The sequence below is a fragment of the Leuciscus leuciscus genome (genome assembly GCF_965113295.1).
Source record: "Leuciscus leuciscus genome assembly, chromosome: 18".
NCBI lineage: Eukaryota > Metazoa > Chordata > Actinopteri > Cypriniformes > Leuciscidae > Leuciscus > Leuciscus leuciscus.
The window spans coordinates 15,053,571-15,073,991 of NC_138742.1; the positions used below are offsets into that span (position 1 = coordinate 15,053,571).

The window sequence follows — 20,421 nt, forward strand, 5'->3', positions numbered from 1 at the left end:
ACTTCCATAGTATGAAAAAAAAAAATACTATGGAAGTATGGGGGGAAAAAATACTATGGAAGTCAATGAGGCCAATAAACTGTTTGGTTACCCATATTCTTCAAAATATCTTCAGTGTTCAACAGATGAATAAAATCATCCAGGTTTGGAAAACTTGAGGTATAGGCTAAATTATGACATTTAACTGAGAATAACTTTTGTTTTTTATTTTAAGGAGAATATAGGACAGCATACAGTGATATAAATTAAATTGCACACATTAAAATAATATTTTATAATAAAATATATTACAACATGTACGTGAATATGACTTCCATTGACTATCATGTGTGTACAGGAACACTAAAGTGTCTGCATTGGCTCTTTTCCCTCCTCCTCTCTTCTGCAACCTCCTATTCTCGCCGATCGACCAGACTAGGTGCAGTTGATGCCGAACTACGTATTTGTTTTTTAATGTGCGTAGAGAAGGTACTAGAACTATTTCGATGTCATTTCCGGTGGAATATTCCAGTAAATCCTGCCTTTAAAAGGCGACGCGCTTAAAATGCGAACTGCGTTGTCTGTGACAGGTGCAGTCTATAGCCTAACATAAATGTCATCTTCGTCCATTAAAGGCCATAACTGTTTTTGGGGAACCACTGAATGTGAGTAAAATTAAAATACTGTGTCGTCGATATATAAATCCAGCAAAAGCCGTTATTTGTCGCTCGACTTTGAAGGTAAGTTTGTTCTCACATCGTGACATATCAAGTTTTAAGACTACATTTTGAGATGAGAGATACTTGTATTCTTGTTCATATAAGCAACGTAACAATATTGTTATATTAAATGCTTAATTTTAATGACTTGAAAATTCTGGATAGGGCAGAACAAGAAGAATCAGAGTATATTCATTCAGTATATAATGTTTAGTACAGTGTGTCCGTAATAAAGTCAAATAAATGTAATGTTGTAACGTAGGTGAGCGTAGAAAACCGATTGCAACTGGATAAGGATAACGTTACAAGACAACAATAGCTGTCTGATGTAGAATACGCAGTTGTTTTTAGACTACAGCAATGAGATCGTGCAGTACCTGTTTATAGCCTATAGAAATGAGATCGCGCAGACAATGCGCATACGCAGCCTTTTCAATTGCAGAATAATTGTGTATATTTTAGCCACAAATGCCAATTTCTCAAGGCATGGGCTACTTAACCTTATTAATAAAGCATAATCATTCAGTTGTGAACTGGCAAGTGTAGTTAACTTGTTAAATAACCAGACTTCCTCTTTAGTAAGGTTGAGACAGGTTTCTCCGTATGTAATTTATGGCGTTGTGCAACATACTTGTGGTCCTGAGGCAGGAGTCGAAGTACGTTTGAATGGATCTCGGGCATGATCTCGGGGCGTGCGGTCCATATTAACTGCGATTGCTCTGCATACCCAAGCCATTCGTGGACTCTCTTATTAGTATTAACACTATGAATGACTATAAAATCCCTCTTTTGAGGTGTACCATAAAGCTTACGTGATAGAATTTTGGTAATACGTATGTAACTGTCAGTCATTTATTTCCCAAACGATGGTGAGCGGATCCACACAACAGCTTTGGCGCCCACGCTCTGTTGTTATGCATCGTCATCATCGTCCTGCGTTCTCATTGGTTTGCTGGCATACGGGTATTTCATGCGTAGGGAAACTGTCAGCGAATCGCTCGCCCAAGCCAATAGGAAATGTGCTGTTGCAGCCAGATCTGAATCAACGAAAATCGCATAATATTTGATACAAAACTCACAAATTAAACTATTTTCATAGCATCTTGTTTTCTCTATAGTGATATGTTTTAACGGTTAAAAAAAGACAGACCTACTGTAAGCAGACCATTAAAACACTGAAACTCTTTTTTTTAAAGAGCACATTTTTATTTATTATACTAATATTTATTATAATTATATTTTACTTATTTTTTTATAATATAGGCTACTAATATTTATAAATTATATTATACTTTATATTTGAATAACTTTTTATATTTTAAAAACTTTATTTTTAAAAAATTTATATTTTTAAATTCTTAATTAAAAAATACTTCCGGCATACATTTAAATTGACACCTGGCATTTTTTTGTTATTTGTCGTCTCTGAATCTTTTGTGTCCTCAAGCCTGGTTTACACCATAGACTAAAAAAAGATGGACGACGCCCCCTTCATTCTCTTCCATTGGTGAAAACTGAAGCTGCCAAAGTCCTAATATGGTGCTGACCATAGATATCATATAATAAAGGCTAGATGTCTCGTCCGCGCTGCTGGCCAATGGAGGTCGATGTCCGCACACGGCGGCCATCTTGCCACAGGGAGCTCGCTCACTCGTAACATTGTGTTTTAATGGTGCATGTACTTTTAAAGTCTGCGTGAACCGGAAGTTGCAAATGACTTTTCTCCAGTGTTGTGACGTATTTCCAAGTGAAACGGAATATTGAACAGAGGGCAGAGTTTTACTTTAGTGCTCCTCCTCTCCATCTTTGCTCATAGCAGACTAACAGTTTGAGGGGAGTGGTTAAGCGTTTTTCAACCCAAGCCGTCAAGCCTACGTCATCAGAAAAGGAACGCCATTTCAGACGGAAGTAATTTTTCAGACTTTGATTAAAGATTACCACGGAAAACCATTTTTTTCTGTGTATTAACTTGCACGGATTAATTGTTCACCACAAGACTAGTAATATGATCTAACAAAGTAAATAGGGTCAATTTTGATTTCATGTCGACTTTAAATAACAATAACTTGCTCAATTTTCTACCGATTTTCAAACGGTTTGGTTTGTTATAAACGTCAGAGATGTAGTTATGACACTGCATACATATGAATAATTAAGAAAATCTGCAATTTCAACATGTTCCAGCGTTCATAATTATAGCCACCTTAATAACGTTTGTAAGAAACCAAACCATTTGTAAATCCGTCAAGATTTCAGCGAGATAAGAGGATTTGTGTTCGTGCTGACATCTTGCCCAGATTTGGGACCTGCTTCTGCGCAGTAGTGAGTGCGGGACCCGAGTCTGCGCAGTAGTGAGCAGGAAGTAAAGCCGCAATATCAAGGTCCCGCCCTCGCTCTCGCAGAAACCGTTAGTACAGTGTACTGCAGAACAACTCATGTCAGTGTGAAATTAACAGTTATGGACGTGTAGAAATTAAAGCTGAAGCTCCAATCTCCTTTCGAAAATCGCCAAAAAAAGTCAGTTGGTGCCTAAGTGACTACTTCCTTTAGAGAAGCTGTCAATCATGATGTCGAATTCCCGTTTTTATAGCATCAAATAACTAACAAAAGAACAAACTTATTTAAAAAAACGAACACTTAAATTTACATCAGCGTGAAAAAAAACGACCTAAAATAAAACATCTTTGGAAAAAATGTATTTGAAGTGTAATTTGATTGTTTAGTTTCCATCGGGTTCATTAGACTTCATGGGGAGGCGGGCTTTATGATCTATACTGGGACCAGCCACCGGGGAGCAATTGAGACACTTTGGTTTTACTTTTCAGGACTTGTGCGGCACACTTGGTTTATACTCGCCATGTCTGCACGAGCACAAAGGTGCGCAAAAAAAATGACGTCATTGCGGTGTGGGTGGTCGTTCATGGAAACTTATTTCAAATAAACCATTTAAAAATAATTGTGACATCTCACAATTCTGACTTTTTTCTCACAATTGCGAGTTTACATTTCGCAATTCAGACTTTTTTTTTTTTGCAATTGCAAATGTATATCTAGCAATTCTGACTTTATAATTCACAATTCAGTGGCTGAAACAAACTTTCATAGTCGTGCCCGTTGAGTGCACACGTGGCGGTGTGCAGGGCAATTTTTTGTAACTTTGCGTGCGGCTCCGCTTCCAAAGATATACAACGTACCTTGCCAAGCAGGTATGTCTGTACTGCCATCTTTCCGGCACCCAGTTTGAGGCATTGTTTAATTACCTAACCCATACATGCTAAGTTGCATTTAGTTCCAGAACAGAAATCTGAACATTTTAAAGCCAGGTTCAAAATTCTTGTTTCATTTTATTATTAGAATTTTTACAGAAGGGATTTTGGATATCTTTTATCACTCCAGAAATACTGTTAACAGCCAGAACAAATTTAACATTGTTTTTCATAATAAAAAGGTATTTAAATTAAGCAAATAATATACAATACATGTGTCATGTCTCTTTTTGGTCTTGTTTCATCTCCATGTTTTTATGTCTTTTATTTAGAAGTTTTCCCATTGTCACGGTCTTAGTTTGTCATGTGATTAACTTGACCCCAATTTGTGATCCTTTCATTTGCTTCCCTACTAGTCTCATGTGTAATGTTCTGATTGGTTCCCTTGGTTCATGTGTCACGTTCTTATTGGTTTATTAGTTTAGTATTGGTTTATGTGTTCCGGTGTGTCTTAAGTCATTAATCTTTGTGTATATATAGCCCTCATGTTATCATTGCCTCTTGTCTTGCTTTGTTTTTGTAACCCGCTGTGGGTGAGTTTGTTTGGGCCCCTTGGGTCATTTTTAACCCGAAACTCATTATAATTTTTTCATCTTAGTGGTCCAAGACCGTAGGACTTTTGTCACACTTGAACCACAAATACACACCCAAAAATGTACTGGATTTGAGGAGTTTATGGTTATAAGACCCCCTTAGGAATGAATGGAATATGTGAGGAATGCTTCAGTATAGAAAAAACTAAAAATTGTTCAAAAATAAAACTAAAAATGTATTTAAAGGTAAATAAAATAATGATTAAAAAATGCATTATAAAATAGAAAGATATACAAAAAAAAAAAAAAAGACGTTTTTATGGGCCATATGTCATTTTAGGGCTTCGGGTCATTTTGACCCGCAAGGGAAGGATGAATGTTAAGTTCATGTTTTAAGTCAGGTCTTTGCTCATTTTGTATTTTGTGGATGCAAATGGGTTCTCAGTTCAACTTGCCTTCAGTGGACATTCATTACAGAAAGCCAGACCAAAGATATTTTTCGGCATGGACTAAATTACTTAATGAATTACCTAATGCCGGACAATACCCCTCACTGGACTTTGGCCAAGGACAATGACTGTGCACTCTTACTGAGCGGTTCTTCATTTACTGTGGAAGTTGTGAACACGGGGCCCCTCAATCCCACATTATCTACAACTCCAGAGTCTCGTCACGTCATGGCTACCACGCCAGAGTTTCCAGACGTCATGGCCGTTCTTACACTGCCGCATACACGTCTTCCAGAGGTGGTGACTGCTACTGCTCCTCCAGAGGTGGCGGTGACCACCTGTGAACTAAGCCCCATGCTACGGCCATGGAGGCTGTTCCCAAAAACCTCTGCCTGCACTGTTACAGCCATGGAGGTAGTCCATGAACAAACTGTGCCCCATGCCATGGAGTCTGTCCATGTCTGTTCTGTTACGCCCAGGTGGGTTGTCTATGTCTCTGCTCCGCCATGGCCTCCTGATCTGTGGGAGTCTTCTGCCCCTCTGCGGTGGTCTTCTGTGCAGCCGCCGACTCTGTCCTGGTCTCTTGCACCATCGGCTTCACCTTGGTGGCCTTTTGTTTTGCCTTGGTGGTCTACGGATCCAGGCCCGCCACTGTTCCACAGTCCATGGCCTCAGCCACTACTCCACGGTCCTTGGTCTCAGCCACTGCTCCACGGTCCTTGGTCTCAGCCACTGCTCCACGGTCCTTGGTCTCAGCCACTGCTCCACGGTCCTTGGTCTCAGCCACTGCTCCACGGTCCTTGGTCTCAGCCACTGCTCCACGGTCCTTGGTCTCAGCCACTGCTCCACGGTCCTTGGTCTCAGCCACTGCTCCACGGTCCTTGGTCTCAGCCACTGCTCCACGGTCCTTGGTCTCAGCCACTGCTCCACGGTCCTTGGTCTCAGCCACTGCTCCACGGTCCTTGGTCTCAGCCACTGCTCCAAGGTCCTTGGTCTCAGCCACTGCTCCAATGATCCAGGTCCTTTTTCTCTTCACGGGCCTGTTTTGATTGGTTCCCTTGGTTCATGTGTCAATTTCTTATTGGTTTATTGGTTCATTGTGTTCAGGTGTGTCTTAAGTCATTAGCCTTTGTGTATACAGTAAAGCCCTCATGTTATCATTGCCTCTTGTCTAGCTTTGTCTTTGTAACCCGCTGTTGGTGAGTTTGTTTTGTCCATGCTCAAGTTTGTTCATGTTTCAAGTCAGGTCTTTGTTTATTTTGTATTTTGTTCATGTTTTATTTTAAATAAATTGCACATGGGTTCTCACTTCAACTTGCCTTTAGTGGGCATTTGTTACTAAATGAGCAAACCTTTTTTAAAAACCTATATAGATAACTTAAAAAAAAAAAAATGTATGTAAGTGGTATTGAAGTGGAGAATTTTGGCTCAGTGTATGAGGGGAAAAATAGCTTTTAAAGATATGTATTGTAATTCAAATCTACAGATGCCAATAGATAAAGTAATAAAATATAAACAATTAAATGTCTTGGATGTTTTCTTTCCTCAAGTCTGAAAGAAAACATGTTATAGAATTAGGCCAAAAATATCTAAATTGACCAGTGCAAGAAAAACAATGGTTGTTCTTGCCTTAAGTTGGGGTCTTTAAGAGTGCAATTGGCACACACACACACAAAAAAACCCCACCATGTTACAATATTACATAACACAGTGGTGTGTCTTGATGGGCTCTGGGCTGGTATACCTGTTAGGCAAGACTTGAAAGCACACAATACACTCTGTTTTTTTGCTGTAATCCATGATATTATGTTGTTCTTATTGCCATATGTTAAAGCTGCTTTTCTTATGTGGTTTAGTTGCAGTGCTGTTTGACTTGGAGAAATTTGAAGACCATCATGATCCTTCTGACTCCTACATCTGGTATGTAGATTAATCGATCAGTATATATAAAACATTGGTACATGTCAATGCTCCCTCCACAGCTAAGAATATGGCTGTTTGTTATGTTTGGGATTGTTAATAATGAGTGGCACTAGCTGTTTTTCTGCAGTCAGTAATGGTTGGCACAGGCCTGGACTTCCTCATATGCTGAGGACAGCTCTGGAGCTTTAGAGGCTAGGTTCACTTTAACTCAGTATCTCTAGCTGGATTTAAGACCATTTTTGACTGTTTATTCATCCCCAATAGTAGTTTCTTAGTGGTTGGCTCATATGTCTGTTATTTAAAAACATATGGGCTATTATTTTGCATGACTTATGGTAGTATTTGTCCTGAAGTTGCTTATACTTTTTAACTTGCCTATTTACACAGGTTCAGTTACGCAACTGAAGTGATGTGCTACCTACGGACAGTATTAGACAGTATTAGTGTTCTAGAAACAGATAAACGTTAATCCTGTCAATCCGGGCTTCTGTCACATGGAGCAGAGGAACTAGGCATGCAGGAAGACCTTTGGTAATGGCTACGTGGGGTCTTTTAGCAAAAGTTAGTTGATATGCTCTTTGATATTCATGTCAATTGTTAAGATTACAATGCCACAACAAAAAGGTATTTTCCTTGCTTCAACTCATCCTTTTAGACTTCGGACTAATTTCTTGTTCTTTCTTTAGGTAATATGTAATTTTAGCTTTCGTACTATCTATCCAGTTTTATCTAAAGGTCCATAAACAGGAAGCTACTATAATTTTGTATCTCACTTATCTTAAAGTGCCCCTACTATGCTGTTTTAAAGGTTCCTAATTTTGTTTTTAAGGTCTCCTACAATAGGTTTACATCCATCCAAGTTCAGAAAACACTTTCATATTCTCATAATATTGCTCATCACCTCATTTCTCAAAGAATCTGAAACAATTTGTTCGAAGATTCAGTCTCTCGAAACCACAAGCCTACTCTGCTCTGATTGGTCAGATGGCCCAGTCTTGTTGTCATTTGTCTACCATTTACAGCACATGTCAGAAACGAAACGCCCCTTACCATATTTGAATTTCAACTCCGGAGGCTTCCTCAATCCTCTGCGATTGTACAGACTGTAAGCACAGTATTAATGGCATTGATTTTACCTAATCAATTTGAGCCTGAGTCAGATGATGAAACATTGGAAGAACTAATTGATCAACCCAAACCTCCTTCACAAGAACGACTTGAGCATGACATTTCTCAGTGGTAAGTTTTTACTAAGTCAGTATTAACAAGTGTATTTCCATCAACAAGCCGATGTGTATATTTCTAAGCGCACATGTGGGAACTGTATCATTAACTGTCAATAACGGTACATACGTTAGCCGAGCACTAACGTGAATGACTGATGTAACATTACAGTTTGTAAACCAAAATCTCGCTTCATCCTTTATCATTACTCAAGGTAGTAAGAAATATTCATGTGCATTAATTGACACAATTTTAGGTAATAGTGGGCCTACAGCTGAAAAGCAGAACTATTTCAGTAAGACAATGGGTCACATTCACTAAGCATGCATACGCACAAATTTGTGCGTGAAATCTGTGTACGAATGTTTTCACGAACTAATCATTATTCACCAAAAACGTTTGTACTACAATCTATTTTAAATGTGTGAAAAAATGAAGGAAAAACTGAAACCACATGTACGCAAAAAGCACTTTCTCTGTGCGGCCTTATTTAATCTTAACACAATTATTATATTTATTATATTATATACAATAATTATAAATTATAATATTTATAATAAATAATAATTTAATTCCTTCTTATCATATGCAGTGAAAGAGTAAGAAAAGCTGCCTTAAAGCTTCAGCTGTGAGGTTTCTCTGAATAATGCAGATTCATGCTTATGTACAGCTGGCTAATAAGAGGTCTGTAATCTGGGTCTGTATAAAAGGTGTTTATTGTATTTGAACTGGTTTTATGTATGACACACTTGGCTCGAGGATCTGTTGAGAGAGCGGCATATGTTTGAAGAGTGTCTAAAGGCTGTAAAGGAGTGGTTGTGAGGAAAGCCCTTATATGGAGATAGTTTGGGCGTGTTTTATGCAGATGACTAACCTAGGGCACGTGGCCACTCATTTAGAAGACTCCAAATTCACTAACATTAGAATGAGATTAAAAACAAAGGCATGTGCTCACGCACGTGTTGTGAATTAGGCAGAGATTTTTCGTGAGAAGTTCAAAATAATCAAATAAGAAATAATCCAATTATTAGTGAATGAGACCCATTAACTTGAGTTAGCTGGTGCACTGGGGCTACACAATATAAAACACAAAACTACGTATTTTGAACTCTAAGTAGGAAATATATACATCAATAATTAATCATACTTGCAGGTTGTGATTAAGAGGAGCAAGTTGGCGTTTTGCAAATCCCGAGTTGACCTCACCGAGATTTGAGAAGCTGTCGTCAGTAAAATGACAGGAACACAACAAAAGGCTATACTGCTATGGTAATTTTAACCCCTGACTCTTCACATCCTCATCCTTTGAAAGTGTTTACAAAGAGAGTGCTTTAGCAGCACAGAAAACAGCATCTTCTCGACCAACTACAGTGTTTGAGGGCGGGTCAAAGTAGAAATTGTTCGTGGGCAGCCAATAAAGACCATTGGATGGCTTTATGCAAATGTGTTACATACAGGTACGTAAATATATGTTATGGAAGTGAGACTGGAATTACTGACGACTCGTTTCGGCAGTTCAGAATCAATTCTTTCTTTTGGGAGACAATAACTTTATTTGTCATGCACTTTGATCTTTAAAACTTTGCAGACCTTTTACATTCACAAACAGCTATATTACACATTAAAAGGTAATATTCGAAAAAGCATAATAGGGGCACTTTAATATAAGAAATATAAGAAGGTGTTACTTTCATAGTTTACTACAACACTGTCATGCCACATTTCATCAGTTAGTCCAATACTAGTGTATTTTGCATCATTTTATGTGAGGCATTTTGTTTTTTGAATCTTATATAATTATTTTTCACATATAATAGGCCATGCTGATTTTAATTAAAATCTTTTTGCATATACATTTATTGTAAAAATTAAGTTACTTGAGACCCTATTTGGTTGAACTATAATAGGTCTATACACTAGTGTTTAAAAGTTTGGGGTCGGTAAGTCTCTAATGCTCACCAAGGCTGCATTTATTTAATTAAACGTACAGTAAAAGTAATATTAGGAAATATTATTGCGATTTTAAAATAATTTTCTATTTCAATATATGGTTTAAAATTTGATTTATTCCTGTGATGACAAAGCTGAATTTTCAGCAGCCATTACTCCAGTCTTCACTACCAATATAATTCATATTTACTTACTTTAAGTAGCTTTATTCATTTAAGGTTATGTTATTCTCAATGGATATCTCACATTCTTTAATAACCTTTACAGACTTTACAGAAATCATTTGAACTAATTGCCTTAATATACAAACAAACATCAAGCTCTATGGTGAATTCTGTGTGTTGGCATGTGCTGTGTCTCATTGACTGTTTTCTTTCAGATGAAGAGTCGCTTGAAATCGACTGGCTTTGGAATCACATCAAGTTCAGGTTACAAAACACAATAGTAGGAACCCTTCCTTAAAGGTGAAGTGTGTGATTTAATCTTAGTTTAATATGCAGAAACGGCTAATAAGCCTTTTTTTTTTTTTTTTTTTTTTTTTTAAATATAAACACTGTGGTTTTGTGGCACTATCAAAACATCACTCTGTTGGTTTGAGCAGACAGACATAGCAACACTGGCTCAACCAATGGTGTGGGTTTAAAGCAGAGCTATCTGTTTTGCTGACCACTGGTAGACGGGGATGTGTTTGTTTGCTAGTGACACAAAAATTACACACTTCACCTTTAAACCTTTTTAATGTCTTTGTGAATGCTATAGGCAAGATTTTTTGTATTACTGAGCTTAAAATATTTACACGTAATGTGCATGCGTTATTGCATGCTTCCCTCACCTAGAAAAGCAGCACATGCCAAAAAATGAAAGTTGACCTGCAAAGAACTTGTCATGCATACAAATGTTTGTGTCTTTTGTCATATAAAATCTGCAAATGCGGGACTTGAGCCTCCACAAGCATTCCAATGAAGATCTTTGATAGCATAATGACTGAAATGTGACAAATGATGATGTGAATTTCTCTAGCAAAACACAAATTCAACCACTTGAGATGTTCATTTAGATTTTATGCCCACTGATTTGCTCCAACACAAAGACTTCTTTGTGTGACTTCATTGAAAATCACAGCAGTGTTCCAGTGGCAAAACAGTCTTGGTCACACTTAAAGAAAAGGACTAGAATTTTAACAAGTCTTTCTAGCTTATTTACCTGTTTTGAGAACATTCACTGTTAATATTCTATTACTTTTGTAGCACAGTGTGAACCTTTATAGCTATCATCTGTATAGTGTAACAATTTCAGTAGCTGGATGAAATTGTAATGGGTGCTTGAATGCAGTACAAAAAAATAGTTGATTAGTAAATGATTTATGAGAACGCTGCTTTAAGATTTGAATCTGCAGTGCACTGCATGATTGCCAGTTGTTGTGGGTGTGAGCAAGCATAACTTCTTTTACAAAGACAGGCGTCTTGTTGTAAAAATGGTTATGTCAGCCATTTTTAATACTCCCTCAATCAACTGATTGCTGACCACTTTCTAAACACTGTAGTCAAAGCAACACCAGATTCTCTTATCCAAATGAACCAAACTCTGACGTCAATCGAACTCGGGTGCGCGCCAAAAGTACCTTAACGGTTTAAAGATTTTTTTCTAATAAATAATTTAAATTATATTTTCAAATATTTACATTTGTTTAAAGATTGTATTTGAACAAATTGCAGTGCAGCGTAAACAAAACCTTTTTTCCAAAGCTTCAGTTTTAGAGGGCTAATGGTTGTAGATCATGTGATGTTTGAATTGAACTCCAGTAATGTTCTTTCCCAAAACATCTTTCTATTTTCTGTTAATGTGTAATTTGCTATGGTAATAGTGCTTTGTGGTTTCAGTGCACAGGGATGAACAGTCATTTGTAATCACATTTGGTAGTTTTGATCGTATCATTCAAGTGAGCAAGAGTTTCTTTCTCCGGGTAAATGTATTTTATTTTACCTTAGCATATCGTTTAGAATGTCATAATTATTGTCTAATTGAAATGACAAATATTGTCCAGTGCTTGTTTTCCCCCCCATTACATAAATGTTTTTTATTTTTATGAAAATGTTTTAAAATACTACAATGATTTGTCTTAACCTCATTTCAAAATTAGAGCTTAAAATTATAGTTAGCCCGTCCAACTGAGGTGGAGACAAGTGTTGTTAGAGATTCAGGTGGACCCGATGAGCCGAAGACCCAGGGCGACGCTGCTGTACTGGAGGGTCGAGGCAGAACTTCAAGCTTGCAGGACCTAGATGGAGACGGGGCCTCGGCAGACAGTGGTGGAGCCAGAGAGAAGGAAGAACCTGGTGGAGCCAAAGGGTTGGAGGGACAAAGCGTCCGTGATGCAACCAGGGTGATGACTGACCAAGGCAGAGCCAGAGGGATGAGGGAGCCTGAGGGAGCCTGGCAGAGCTTGAGGGATGACGGCCACGGTGGAGCCAAGGGAGCGTGGAGCCAATGGGTCGACAGGGCAAAATGAAGTCCAGGGCTCTGAGGCTTGAGGTGGAGCCAAGGGATTGACCACAACGACACAGACTTGGTGCTGGGCGAGGAAACTGCAGCAACAATGATGGAGACTTGGAACTGGCTGACTGGCTGCTTTCACATTCTTCAATAGTAACATTAGGTGTCGAGTTCATCACATTCACCACAGCGTCTGGAGTATGTGCGGGGCTCCACTCCGTGCTCTCATACACTATTAATACCACCACAGGCACGGACACAGGGATCGGCTCTCACACCTGATCAGACTCCTTTTCCAGCTTGAGCTTCAGGATGACTGTGGCCTCAAGAGTACACTCATACGTGACTGAGTGGATTTTGGGCGCTGGCGATGAGTAATCCTCCTCTTACTCACAGATGGTGAATGGGGCATCCACACTGAAGTGGCACCCAGTTAACAAATTCTTGAAAATTGGTTTCTTTTTCTCACTGAGCCCTGCCCAGAAAAACACACAGGATGGCGTCGCCGTAGTGGATGAGATGGAGCAGGTCTTAGAATTCCTGTGTCTGTTCCTCAAGGGAACAATCCCCCTGAGAAAGGATACGGATTTGTACTGCCGCTAGATCCATTCTGCTGGGTTCCATCTTTCTGTCGCAATGAGGTTGATGCCGAGATGAGGAGATCAGGATCTATTTTCACCAGTTTCTTATTTATTAAAAAACTCAAAAAATAACAAAGGTACATATACTGGAATCAAAAACCGTGAACAGAACAACCTTCTAACAGCAATGAAGACGGAACCAAGACTAACTGAAAACAGACTCAATATATATAGCCTACTAACACAAACCAATGAGCGAAATGAGAAACCGGTGCAGTGCATAATCAATCAATGAAAAACCAGGGTGATATACACTTACACAGGCAACAGAACAGAAAACTAACTCCGAATACAACTCAAACAAAACTCACACTCAGATCAAACGTATTTGATGAGTATTGAACACGTATTATTTCATATAATTATACCATTTATTACATAATTATATTGTTTTATTATTCACATAATAATGTGAATACAAAGGTTGTTTTTTAACAAATATGGCTTCAACACTTTTTGCAATAAGTGAGAATCATTTGTGGTTCTCTATTTAATGTTAAAAATACTATGTTAATATGTTTTAGAGAGGATAAGTGAATAATTACAAGAATCACATGTTTAGACTATGGAAGAACTTGCACTTTAGAGTTAGTTAGCAGATATTTTAAATAAAGTTTAACTAGTTGACTTCAGTTGAATTCATTCAATTCACACTTTAATATATTTTTATGTAACAGAGCTCTTCAAACATGCACTGAACTCGCTGTTGTGTAATTGCTCATGTTTTTTGTTGTTGTTTTTTTTGGTAGCCTTTTTCCAGGACGCTAACAAACTGCTTCTAAACGAACAGGCTAACTGGGTGCATCTAAAGGAGTTTGCCCGGAAAAATGCTGCCAACTCTCTTTCTGTTGCCAACATGCTCATGGGCATGGCCTCAATCCTCTGCAGTCTCAACGGGTATGCATTCATGCTTTTGATTTGTACTTAACAGAGAAAATCAAATGCATAAATAAATATATATTTTGAGATAAATCTATTTGACTAGGTGACTATTCATTATGGGAATGTTGTTAAAGTAGAAGGAAGTTTAAAGGGATTTCAGCCAGCAGCCGAAAAAAAGTTTGATCTTAAATTCAGTTTAATCTCTTTGACTTACTTGTTGTTTTGTGCTTTCTTTCTTTATGTCCATGTTATTCACAGTCATCATCATGCGGCCTGCTGGCTGGTTCTGATCGGTTACCTGCTGGATTTAGCAGATGGAGCGGTTGCTAGGCAACTTAATGCGTGTTCTGCACTGGGTGAGTAGTGTTGAGTTTTCTTAAGTACAAGTGAGTGGGGCCAGGTGTGAGTCTTGTTGCTTTAGATGCTTTTATCTTCAGTCCCCTTATCAAGAAATAAAATGAAGGGAAGGAATAAATGATCAATTTAATAATTCATACATAAACATGTAAAGAAAAGCAGTTGTAAAATTATATTTTGAAAAGCAATTTAAAATTTTGTTATTTAATTAACAGCATTTTGATACAGTGTACAAAACTAAACGAAACAACGTTTCTCCGGGACCACAGTTCTACATAAAAACAACACCAGACTACAAGACTGGACCAGACAAACACAGATTAAAGTAAATTATATAAACTACTAAAAACACTAGAAAGGACTTGAACTAGGGCTGTAAAATCGATTTTATCGTTATTATAAATTGAAATGAGTCAATATCTTCCAGAATGTGTTTTAGTCTTACCCTGATTCACAATCGTAAACGTATAATAAGTGTTTATATTTTAGACCTGACAGGATGGTTTTGCGGGATATTGCTTATGTACGTCACTCTCGTCACATCTGTTAATAGAGAAAAGTATCTTCAGCTTCAAGGTACACTGTGTAGGAATTTCTGCCATCTAGCAGTGAAATTGTATTTTGCATTCAAACGAATAGTGCTCTCTAGCGCCTCGCTTTTTCAAATGCGTGTTGCAACTACGGTAGCCGATATGTACCAAGAAGCTATGGCAACATGTCTTCCAATAGAACTTCATCGAGTTTTCTTCCGGGTGATGAGGTTCGTTATTTCAAACAAACTGCAACTTGACACACAACGAACAAACAAATGTTACAGTATGAATCACATGCATGAAATGCAACCCTTATTACATCAAACATAGCCTATGCTGCTATTCATTCAAAGAGCCTGTTTAGCTTTTAACTATACATGTTCTACTGTTATGCTGCCTATATAATAAAGTACACAACCAAGCAATGAAAAAAAGCTTGTAATTTAGACCGTAAATTTCTTACCTGTCGAGAAGAAAGCAGGCAACTTCAGCGTCCCTTTCGAGGTCTTTCTCCTTCATTAGCTCTTTCTACCTGGAAAAAGCTTTCCCCACATTAACCCTCGTTTTTTTTAATCGCCGGTCAGTTTCCTTTTACGTTCAATTTATTTATTCATTATAAAGTACCATGCAGCGCAGCCTTTCAAAACAAGCGCCTCTCACTGATCTCCTTGTCCGTTTCAGTCACGTGACGAAAATGCGTTGTGGAAACGCGTTGAGGTAGCCTAGTGCTTTTTGTCCCTCTCTGATATTGTAGTTTTTCAAGATGGCGGAACGACATGGAAGCCTCCATGGACTTACCCGTCCCATGTAAATAAAGATAAGAATTTCTTTGCTAACGATATTTCTGAATAAACATATTTATGAATAAACACATTGATTTTAGCCAATAAAATACTTTAAAAACTACACAGTGTACCTTTAACTTGTGAGTGGCATAGGTTAGTTGTCACAACAAGCGAGAAAGTTTGACATGGAGCACACTAAAGAATCTGCTGGCAAAAAGAAAATGTGACAGAGCTCATAATAAAAAAAGACTTTGGCTTGGCTTTTCAGAGATGGCGAGAACTGAGGGATTTGAAATATTGTGAAAACTCTAACAGAGTTCATTGTAAATCGTTCTAAAGCATACGCACATGGATTTGTTCTTAACATCGTTCTTACGTTATTGAATTTGGAGTATTCTAAATGAGCGACCGCATGCCCAAGGTTATAAATCATAAAACATGCCCAAACCATGCCCATATAAGGGCTTTCCACACACCCTTTCCTTTCATCACTCTCAGCAAACATGACACTCTCAAGGATGCTATCGGATAATAGCACGCGTAACAAGAACCTCGATAATAGTAAACACCTTTAATACAGACCTAGATTACAGACCTCTGATTTGTTCACGAAAATGTTTGTACGCAGATTTCCCGCACAAAAACAAAACAAAAACACAAGCAGGTTTTCTCTTTCAAACCACGAAACCTGGCCAACTCTGTAGTGGGAAACCAGTGGATTGTGCAGGTGGTCACGTCCACCCAGCTGCCTGAAATAGCTCCGCAATGCCCTCACAATGCCAAGTCACTTGTGCTCTTGAGCTGCTTACTGTTGTCGCTCTGTTGTTCTGCATGACCTCACTGATGGTTGTTGTTTTGCCTCCCTTTTATGGCAATTGAACTGTTCGTTTGTGATGAAGCAGCCTAATTCAGGGGGATCATGTTCTGATTGTTTGTTTTATCCCGATGCTTTGGACCACCAACATATTTGACATTGCTCAAATTGTTGACCACGGAATTGGAATACCAGTCCACTTGTTTGGACACACACTCAAATGTTCCAACCTGGTGAAAACATGCCCCCACCTCTCTAGATAAAGAAACTTCTGAATGTTGTTTATAGATGATGATTATGAGCTTTTTTGGACTGGCATGAAGATTTATCTCTGTTTCTCTTTTCAGATTGTATTAATAGCTTAATTAATAGTTTAGTGCATTAATAAGAATGGAACGGATGGTCGGCTGGTAATCCAACAACAGAATAATCGATTAGCATCACAATAACTGTCAGCACAAGTGATGGGAAGTCCAACTCATTTCCGTCAATCAGTTTGTAGCAAGGTTAGTGTTCAGGCAAGAAGGAGGTGGGAACCGGCGAATGTTCCACATAACTTTAATTAATAAATAAACAAAAACAAAACTAAAGTAAAGCAGCAGCCCCTCATGGACGCCTGCTGCACAAACATAACAAAACACAATGTAAACCAAGCCAGGCCTGGTCCTCTATCGTCCTTCACTGCTGTCACTCCTTTTGTACTCTCAGAGCTCCTCCTTGAGACACTCGAGGCGCATTAGCAATCACGCCACCGGCCTCGCTCCATTCCCATGGCTCTCGGCCCCGCACTGCTTGCCACACAGTTCTTTAAAAGAAAATGATTCAGTGACTCTAAATGAAGTTTATTTAAAGTTCTGGAGGAGCACGTTCAGGTAATCAACCAATCAGCATCGCAAGAGGAAGCCGGTATATATAGCCGTCCCTCACCTCTGTCCCGCATCAGTTTCACAGCATCCCTCCACCACCCCATCACCTCACACTTGGCTGGTTTCTATCCCTGTCAAGGATGGGGAGCACTCTGGGTTCAGCCAAAATCCGGGCTCAGAGCCCTCCCCTGGACAGCATGCCAAATAAGCATAATTTACTATATATGATTTCATGTACTAAATAAAATTTTAAATACGTTTTAAGCCAATGAGTGCTGAACTGTGATGCCAGTAACTCGTTTCCACATCACACTTTGAACCGTAGTGCCTGGCTGTTACAAACTGTGAGCCAAAACTTGGGATTTTGGCATGTCAGCTAGTCTTAGCCTCAGATGTCTTGCCCACAGACCATAGGCTGAACGTCTGATGCATAAGGCACACAAAATGGGAAACAATTCGGGAGTTTAAAGGTCATTATCTGATTGGTTGAATTCTAGGGGATTTCCGGGAGACGTGTGTGTCACGCTTTAACGGTCTGCCTGGAAACAAAGCCATCACGCCCTTATGGAAGGAGAAAGCTGTCATATTTACAACTGTGACAATGAGCGCATAACAGGATCAACTAAATGCTGGATGTTCAAAAGTATATGTATATAATTTATTAGATGCACCGCAGTCTGTTATTGTAGGACAGTGTCTTGTGCATTGAATGTTGCGTTTTCGAGATGCAACAATGTGTTTTTTTTTTTACTGCAGGAGCAAAGTTGGATGATTTTGCTGATTTCACAACATTTGGAATAGCAACATCTCTCATCTTAAGGACATCCAGTCTACTGGATAACATCCTGTGCATGTTGTATGTGCTGTCTGTATTTACTCGTCTCTGCTTCTTCTCTAGTGGTGAGGAACTTCCACCAAGATTGTTTACATACAATACATACATAACACACAACTTTTGTCTTTAGCTGAACCATTCTGTTTGCCAACCCTAGAGAAATCTCACTCGCATATGATAAAAAAACAAACAAAAAAACAATTACCACTTTTATTCAGCAAGGATGCATCAAATTGATCATAAGTGACAGTAAACGCATGTAATGTTACAAAATACTTCTATTTCAAATAAATGCTGTTCTTTTGAACTTTCTATTCAAATAATCCTGAAAAAAAAGTATCACTAAATTGATAGTAAGAAATGTTTGAACACTAAATCAGCATGTTAGAATGATTTCTGAAGGATCGTGTGACACTGAAGACTGGAGTTATGGCTGCTGAAAATTCGGCTTTGCCATCACACGAATAAATTACAAGTAAAGTAAAAAACATTTCGTTCACAATATTACTGTTTTTACTGTATTTTTGATCAACTGCAGCCTTGGTGAGCATAAGAGACTTCTTTCAAAAACTTCCAAACTTTTGAACGGTATATATCCCTATAAAAAGTGGCTGTCAGTTAGAGATGTGTCTGCTGTTTTCCGCAGGAATCCCGTTCATGTACCGTGGCCTACCATGCATCTACTCCTCTGCCATCCTAGTGTGTGTTTCTCTGCTGACTGGAGGAAATATGGCAGTACTGAGAATCTTAGCAGTGGCCATGATTATCTTCATGGTCAGTCAGAACTTCTATCCTCATGACAGAGTACTGGAGTCTCAGGCCTGGAAGAAGGTGGTCTACATCGGAGGTAAAGCCAATAACCAATAAATGACTAGCTATTAATAAATTAAAGTTCTACACTGTTTTGTCTAAATGAATAAAAGGCAAAATAATGAATTAGGCATTACAACATTGTATTAAAATGAATATTCATTTTGAGATTGGCTAAAGGTTACATGATGTAAATGTAATTAAATTGTGGGTGTTCAGTTTAAAAATAGGGAAATTAGCATGTAGGCCTACATTTAAATATTTACCAATTTTCACCAAGTAATTGCATACATTTTTTTTCTCTCTCTCTGTTTAGGAATTGCCATGGTGTTTTGCTCCTCCTTCCCTCCAGCTTGTGTTTACTACTTGTTATGGTCAGTTTCCTACATACTGTTTCCAACAACCCTTTGGAGCTGCAAAGTGTAAAAGGGGTAATGGCCTATGAGGCTCATTCGACAGAGAACCCCTTGTGCTTCTGCAAAGAAAAATCAAACCAATTTAGAAAATCAGAAAAATCACTTTTTGTTTTGAGGTGATGAGCTTCATGAAATCGACATGATCTACAATAGGAGACCTACAGTACGGACATTTTGATTGCTGCTGTTGTTTCATCGCTAAGGATGAGAAATGCTCTTTGCCTCTGCTTCACACATATTGTCATGTGTTTGAAGGTCATGTTGACACAGACACAGTAGATGGTCTCTAATACACTATGTGTGGTGTTTGTTGCACAGTTCAGCCTGACTGATTTAAATCTGAAAAGGCAAGAAGCAGAGTAGAGATTGTCAAATTTGCTGTGGAATTTATAATTGTAGAATTATGCTTATTATAATTTTTTTTAATTTTGGTTATTGTTTAAGAGGCTGATCCGGAAAAGACAATTCAACTCTTAAACATAATCATATTTTCTGCTTTCTTTATTCTGATTACATTGCCCTTTTAACAATAAATACCATAAGGGAATTTTATGCATATGATCTGTGTCATTTCATGTAAAAACAACAACAACAACAACAACAACAAAACACTACAGTATGAAAAAAGTAGTGGCTCGTGTAGTTTATCTGGTGCCTGGTTCATGTGTGACTTTGATCAACACTTTATGTCCCATATAATGTTAGCTAGGCCTTTTAAAACAAATGCCTCAAATATGAAGAATGTGGCAGTTGGTTTAATTTTGATAAATTAGTTTATCTGTATCAGTTGGCCTCTGTTTTAAGGGGTCCTGTTTTCTGACTCGGTAATCAGTAATTACTTGTTTAGCAAGTGATCTTCCATTGGATTTGCTATGTACTGTTCACAGGTTCAATGGGAGATTGTTACCCTGCAACATAACAGTATTGAGGCATTATTTTGTGTTTT

At 38.2% G+C, this 20,421-nt stretch overlaps 2 protein-coding genes across 12 annotated transcripts; both read left to right on the forward strand.

Annotated features, from left to right (window-relative positions):
* The first annotated feature begins 418 nt into the window (after positions 1 to 418).
* Positions 419 to 20,082, forward strand: tmem269 (transmembrane protein 269). Of its 11 annotated transcripts, none has more exons than XM_082144478.1 (8): positions 421 to 719; positions 6,803 to 9,362; positions 10,423 to 10,471; positions 13,927 to 14,074; positions 14,318 to 14,415; positions 18,171 to 18,314; positions 18,896 to 19,096; positions 19,376 to 20,082. In XM_082144478.1, exons 2-8 carry the CDS (start codon positions 9,360 to 9,362, stop codon positions 19,483 to 19,485), a joined length of 753 nt encoding a protein of 250 aa, XP_082000604.1. In that variant the 5' UTR covers positions 421 to 719; positions 6,803 to 9,359; the 3' UTR covers positions 19,486 to 20,082. The 11 variants fall into 11 exon arrangements, with proteins under 11 accessions (XP_082000599.1, XP_082000602.1, XP_082000604.1 ...); XM_082144479.1 differs by having other exon boundaries at positions 6,803 to 6,866; XM_082144480.1 differs by having other exon boundaries at positions 421 to 644; positions 6,803 to 6,866.
* On the forward strand, positions 726 to 6,796 carry LOC309480103 (uncharacterized protein). The gene is made up of 2 exons (XM_082144472.1): positions 726 to 3,611; positions 3,698 to 6,796. Exon 2 carries the CDS (start codon positions 5,019 to 5,021, stop codon positions 5,958 to 5,960), a length of 942 nt encoding a protein of 313 aa, XP_082000598.1. The 5' UTR covers positions 726 to 3,611; positions 3,698 to 5,018; the 3' UTR covers positions 5,961 to 6,796.
* Positions 20,083 to 20,421: the final 339 nt, after the last annotated feature.

Bases quoted from the DNA above. Each gene is read 5' to 3' on its own strand.
- tmem269 (XM_082144473.1), top strand. From the start codon at position 10,390: ATGTGCTGTGTCTCATTGACTGTTTTCTTTCAGATGAAGAGTCGCTTG. The intron at 14,075-14,317 runs GTATGCATTCAT...TGTTATTCACAG, and splicing joins ATCCTCTGCAGTCTCAACGG to TCATCATCATGCGGCCTGCT. The intron at 18,315-18,895 runs GTGAGGAACTTC...TGTTTTCCGCAG, and splicing joins TCTCTGCTTCTTCTCTAGTG to GAATCCCGTTCATGTACCGT.
- LOC309480103 (XM_082144472.1), top strand. From the start codon at position 5,019: ATGAATTACCTAATGCCGGACAATACCCCTCACTGGACTTTGGCCAAG.